This window comes from Pleurodeles waltl, chromosome 4_2, assembly GCF_031143425.1.
Source record: "Pleurodeles waltl isolate 20211129_DDA chromosome 4_2, aPleWal1.hap1.20221129, whole genome shotgun sequence".
Taxonomy (NCBI): Eukaryota; Metazoa; Chordata; class Amphibia; order Caudata; family Salamandridae; genus Pleurodeles; species Pleurodeles waltl.
The window spans coordinates 97123245-97129244 of record NC_090443.1 but is presented as its reverse complement, the minus strand read 5'-3'; the positions used below and the strand labels follow the sequence as shown (position 1 = coordinate 97129244).

The following is a 6000-nucleotide window of genomic DNA, read 5'->3' as shown; positions in this document are numbered from 1 at the left end:
AAGGCAGATGCTGCCTGTCTAAGACTATCTTGCACAAATACCATTGGGCAGGCATGAGTCAATGTTAACAGGGATTTGCTATATGTTTTACACAGATACTGTAAAAGGTGAAACGATCAAAGGGTCGTCTTAAGTTAAATGTCCCACGAGGCCTTTAATCCCCATAATGGCAAACTACTGCTTGATCAGGAAAGTGTATATTGCGAGCATTAAACCACACAGCAGACTGTACCTCTGGCTGTCACTCACCTATTTTTCCGATGTGACAAACCTGAAAATTAGTTCACCTGGGTTGAAGCCATCGAACATATATACAGTTGAACTGAGGTGCAGTCCACTGCAAAGTGTGAGTTGAGATGACAGATGACAGGGTGGCCTTCTCCAAGTCATCACCATTGAAATGAAGTAGGAAGGCGTTGACAGGTTAAATCCAATGATCTTTATTTAAGTAGAAGTCAAACACCTCAGCCACCGCACATGTCTCTGCTTGCCAACTGCTCTCCTCTCGCAATGGTCTTCTAGCTCCACAGAAACCTAGAGTATGTGTTCCATGTGCACTATGATGTTATCACATTCTATTGTCAGGCGATGCTACACATGTATACCCAGGGCCAAATGATTTCTCATTCCTCTCCAACATGGAGAGGATACCACAATTAACTTGAGCTGAAAGCAAGTTTAATGGGTCATTTTAATTGGGGACAAAGATTGTGTCTTAAATTCACAAACCACCAGGAGACTCCTTCAGACTTCACACATTTTTAATTCCAATACCGAGTACTAAACTCTAGATGTCTGGCTTAGGATAAATTTAAGTTAGTACATGTGCTTGAATCTACATGGCAGTAAGACGATTTCCTACACTGTCTGTTATTTTGAAAAATCCACTAGGACTTATGGAGAGAGACAGCAGCGGAAAGATGGATGCACATTTTTTGTCAGAGGGAGTTATTTCATCCATCTAGTTTGAGAAGAAATGACACAAAACTGTTAGGAAAACAGAAAGGAATCTGGGGGTGAAATCTGAAAACAGTGCAAACAAGAATGAGCAGTTCCTGACAAATACAAGAATTAAAAGAAATTCTGATGTTTGTGAATCACCAGAATCTTTCAACCTTGTGTTTTTGAGCTAGAATTTAAATTCTCACATATTAAATAACCTTTTCCATTTCATGTCCAGTAGAAGGCATTGCACCCAAACTTGAGCTTGTCGTTGGAGTTCCAGTCTTTTAAACTTTGCAAGGTTTCTCAGGTATAGCACTGTCCCGACTGCATGCTGGATTCGGCAAAAACCTTGTCTGGAATGGTCCTCCTTTTGTGCTGCTGAGATGTATGCTTCTGACAGGCACCGGGAACCCAATGCCTGCCACAGTGGTAAACTACACTTTAAGTTTCATACCCAAACCGTTGAAGTCTTCTGTCCAATAAATAAATAAATAAATAAAATATGAGTAAACTATTTTGTATCAACAGAGAACATCATAAACTGCAGAGAAAGAGCATTATAAATCCGGGCCTTGGTAGAAGTCTCCAATAAGCAGCATGCACTTACAATCACTCAATTGTATAAATACTTTGTGTTATATAGAGATATCATTTTGGTATCTTAATATATTGGTTTTCTAATAAGTATAGCATCACCATCCTTGAGTGAATCCCATGTGATAAGGCTAGCACACACATTCCAAAACTGGCAGCAGAAATGGGGGCTAATAGACTCCTGGTGGAAACTGCACCCGGGAACTAGGGACTACTCCTTTTATTCAAATATGCAGGACCTACAGGTACAGTTGGATACTTTCTTTTGCTCCACGGAAGTGCATAGAACAGTGAAGCATGCATAATACTTCTCCTGCATGGTCTTGGGACACAATTCGATACTGTTAGCACTGAACTGGCACGAGGAATGTCCCTGATTTCCAGATAGGTGCCTACGTGTGGAAGCGCTAGATGACCCTACAGTTCGTCAATCTATGGGAGATGGCACTGAAGACTTGGAAGGTCCTGTAACTCTGTAGGAGGTGGTTACTGCTATCAAAGTCATTGCCCGGGGAAAGGTGCTTGGGACCGACGGCTTCCCTGTGCAGTTTAATGCCACTTTCATGGAGGAACTAGCACTCAAACTAGTGAAACTGTATGTCCCGGCCCATGCTGCTGGTCGACTGCCTACTACCACATGCAAAGGGGGGATCCCCTTGCTGAAACTAGGGCGACTGTCCCAGGATGTTGGAGCATATCGTCCACTTTCCATGCTCAATATGGCCTATAAAATTCTGAGTCTCATTTTTGGCTTCCCGCCTCCTCCCATACAGGCCCACACTTATACACCCTGACCAAAATAGGTCTATCCAAGGAAAGAATACAGGCCAGAATATACGTAGATTGTTCTCTTTCAAGGAAACAGTGTGCCCAAGAGGAAGATTAAGCAGGGATTGTCTTGACTGATATAGAAAAGGCGTTCAATAGCCTATGCTGTGATTACTTTTACCAGGTGATGGAAGGACTGGGATTGGGAACGAGATTCATTCACTGGGTGAAGCTCCTCTACACAGGATCCTCAGCATGGGTGTACACTAATAGGATCATTTATGATTCATTTGTGCTTGGGAGGGGAACCAGGCAGAGCTGCCCCCTCTCACCTCTGCTTGTTGTTATCGCTGTTGATCCCCTGACTAGCAGAGCACATACAGGGGACATTGTACCAGAGGTTGGGCCGTTGAGGCACCTCCCACAGTATCCCACAGTATGCGGATCACATGATCCTCTTCCAAGCCAATGCGGAGAGGGATCCACTGGGGGCAATCTCACTACTGGAAAATCCTGCAGTATCTCTGGCCTTTGTATAAACTGACAGAAATCGCTAGTGTTTCCCCTATGCCGACAATTGCCAATAACCTGAGACTTACACTGGCTCACATGGGGGGGATCCTGCATGAAATACCTGGGTGTCAGAGTGTACCATAATTCCAAAGACTTCCTAGAGGTTAACATTGGAACAGCTGTTCGGGCACTTTGCGCGAATGTGGGGTTCTGGAAGACTCTCCCCCCTGTCTGTAACAGGACAAATAGCAGTAGCAAAGATGGTAGCACTCCCCGTTTACTTTACCTTTTTTGCTAAATTACCAATAGTAATACCCCGCAAATTGTTTATAGAGTTAAACTCACTGATGGTGGAACTCACTTGGGAGTGGGTAGACAAAGGGTGGCAAAGTCCAAACTGCTCAGACCCATCATAGATGGGGGGCTAGCAGCACCTGATTTGAGCTCCACTACTTTGTGGTCCAAATCCAATGGCTTAATCAATGGCTGCACCCTGAGGGGAAGGCCCTGAGAGGAACCCCGGTACTCAATATCCCTCTCCAGTTCCTCCTGAAACCTAAATAGCCGGTTATTGGCAGTCCTGGGGAACAAAAAACAATTCACCATTGCTAGCAGCATTGCCTGCAGTGCACCCAGCCCCACCTGCTTTACTCTCAGACTTGCCATTACAGGCTCTGGTAGCTATAAGTGAAACTAGGATGCAGCGGGGAGTACAAGAATGGGCAACTTATGGCGTAACACGAATAAATGACCTCTACAGAGATGGCAAGTTGTTGTCCTTTTAGGACCTATCACAGATATTTGAGTTGCCTCCGAAACGGTTTACTACATCACGTGGGGGGGCTGGCTGTGCAATGACTTTGGGGTGCCAGGATGATAAAACCTCCAGCTCACCAGTATAGCTACATACTATGTACCACAGTGGGTAAAACTTGGGTAATATCACTCATATACCAAGTGCTCAGGGCAGATATCACGACACCGCTAGATGAATTGCACCAGAAACGGGTAGACGATGTAGCACTCCCCATTATGGATATACACTGGGCCACAATCCTCACCAGCATTTACACGGTATTATGCAATGCCAAATTTAAGTTAATGAATTATTACTTTTTACACAGGGCATACTTTACACCAAGGAAAAAACATGCACACCTATGGGGCACAGGCTGTGGGTTGCCCTAGATGTGGGGAGCAGGGAGCTGAAATGCTCCATTTGGTCTGGAGTTTCCCTGTTTTGCAGGGTTGCTGGGAGGGAGTGATAATATGTATAAACGAGGTAACAGGTAGGACACTTCCCTGCACTCCACTGGTTTGTCTATTGGGGGGTTCCGACGACCAGCCAAACATTAGTTAACAACTAGATTTGCAGACCTGCATTAATCCTTGCAAAATGTGAAATTACAATGAAGTGGAAAGTCACTACGAGCCCCCAGGTATAGAAATAGAAGCCTCTCAATTTATTGGCAGGATATGAGGGAGCAGTGATATACCATGAGTTGAGGAGGGTCCAAAGCACAATAGATATAGCTAGGGCCCGGGATGCCTTGTTAGACTGCCTGAAAGACCCAAATACTGATTCCCCTGACAGTTCCCATATTTCTGCTCAAGACCCAGTTGTACCATGACTGAATATTGCAGGGGTGGGTGGGGAAAGCCCTAGATGTTGGAGTTCATGGCATCAATGCTGGGAGCAGCCCACCGCTGTGTAGGCAGGATACACAGCACTGCCCCTTGTGAATGGTTGGGGATGGGGGAGGGAGAGTGTTTGATTAGGAGTTAGTAGGATTGTTTAATGTGCACAAATCGAGGTGACCACTAAACATTGTACAATTAATACTATACTGCTTTTACAATGTTGAATGTGCCAGATCTGATATGTCTATGCTACTATTGCATAACAACGGAATACTTTAGGCCCTACCTCGTAATGCACTGCATATTGTTTTCTGAAAGCAATAAAAATATGTTTGGGAAAAAAGTGTAGCTCACCATATTTATTCAGTTGGTGGTAGATAAGATCTTTGATTAAAATAGTGAGTCATAACAGATCGCAGAGGCTGGTTTACAACACTGAGAAACATTTGCTACTCATCCTGCTTTTAGGAATCAATAGACTTCACAAAGCAGGCCCTTTTCTGAAACAAGAGTGCAGAGGAGAGCCTACAGAGTACACAATAGAGTGTTTCTTACTTTCTTTAAGATTTTGCACACTATATTTGCCCACATTTCATTTGAAGAGACCCTGTGCATGTTCTATTTATATATAGTCATTGCTGGAAAGGCACTGCTTGAGGGAAGTGAGTGCTGTTCATCTCTCAATCATTGGCGAGTTGTCTGTTTTCAATGGTTAGATTTGTTCTGATGCTCTGGGATCATGTGCTTTATAAATATCCCCAAAGATTTCCAAATCCTCTCAGCATCTTGGGTATTTTATTCAAAGTATCTTAATATCCTGTAAGTCTACCTGGAAGTCTTTTGATATTAGTTAATAAGTAACATCTAGGATAAGTTTGTCCCCATCATATAAATTCATGTCCATCTGATTTGTGATCTCCTGATGGTTCCATGAAAAAATATTCTGGTGAAAATGATCAAGGCACATAAATATTGTGTTAAAAATATTGCTTACATTAATAGTACTATCCTATCCTTATAATAATGACAAAAATATAGTGACTAAAATATTGTGGAAGCGATTATCACCCAAAACAAGGTTAGAATATTGATTTATTGAATATATATTTAAACTGTCAAGGAATATATGTAACTTTTTAGTATAGCTAAATATAACACAATGCAAACAACATAGTTTTAATACATATATATATTTCAAATTTAAATGTAACATGGTAACAGTAAAGTTAATTTAAACATTTTAAAAATGTACACAACTTAAAACATATAGGCCCTCATTACAACATTGGCGGTAAAAGCCGCTTACCGCCGTGCAGAAGACCGCCAACACACCGCCGCGGCCGCGGCATTCCGCCACAGCTATTATGACCCACATCTCGGAACCCGCCAAAATTCAGACACCCACACAAGTCCGCCACACCAAAGGTCAGTGATAAACTGGCGAAAACAAAACCTCCACCGTCACGCCAACAGAAATACGCCCACACTATCACGACACACGAATCCACGCAGTGGTCTTTCAACCACGGTATTCCATTG

General features: G+C 43.0%; 1 protein-coding gene across 2 annotated transcripts in view; it reads right to left on the bottom strand.

Annotated features, from left to right (window-relative positions):
- Window positions 1–420: 420 nt before the first annotated feature.
- Window positions 421–6000, bottom strand: part of LOC138292306 (solute carrier family 26 member 10-like) — a 208009-nt gene continuing 202429 nt past the window's right edge. Inside the window, exon 18 of one of the 2 annotated variants that reach the window (XM_069230841.1) lies at window positions 421–1417. In XM_069230841.1, the coding sequence (XP_069086942.1) occupies window positions 1394–1417 (24 nt within the window). In that variant the 3' untranslated portion in view covers window positions 421–1393. The remainder of the gene's footprint in view (window positions 1418–6000) is intronic. The other variant, XM_069230842.1, reaches the window with a different exon arrangement.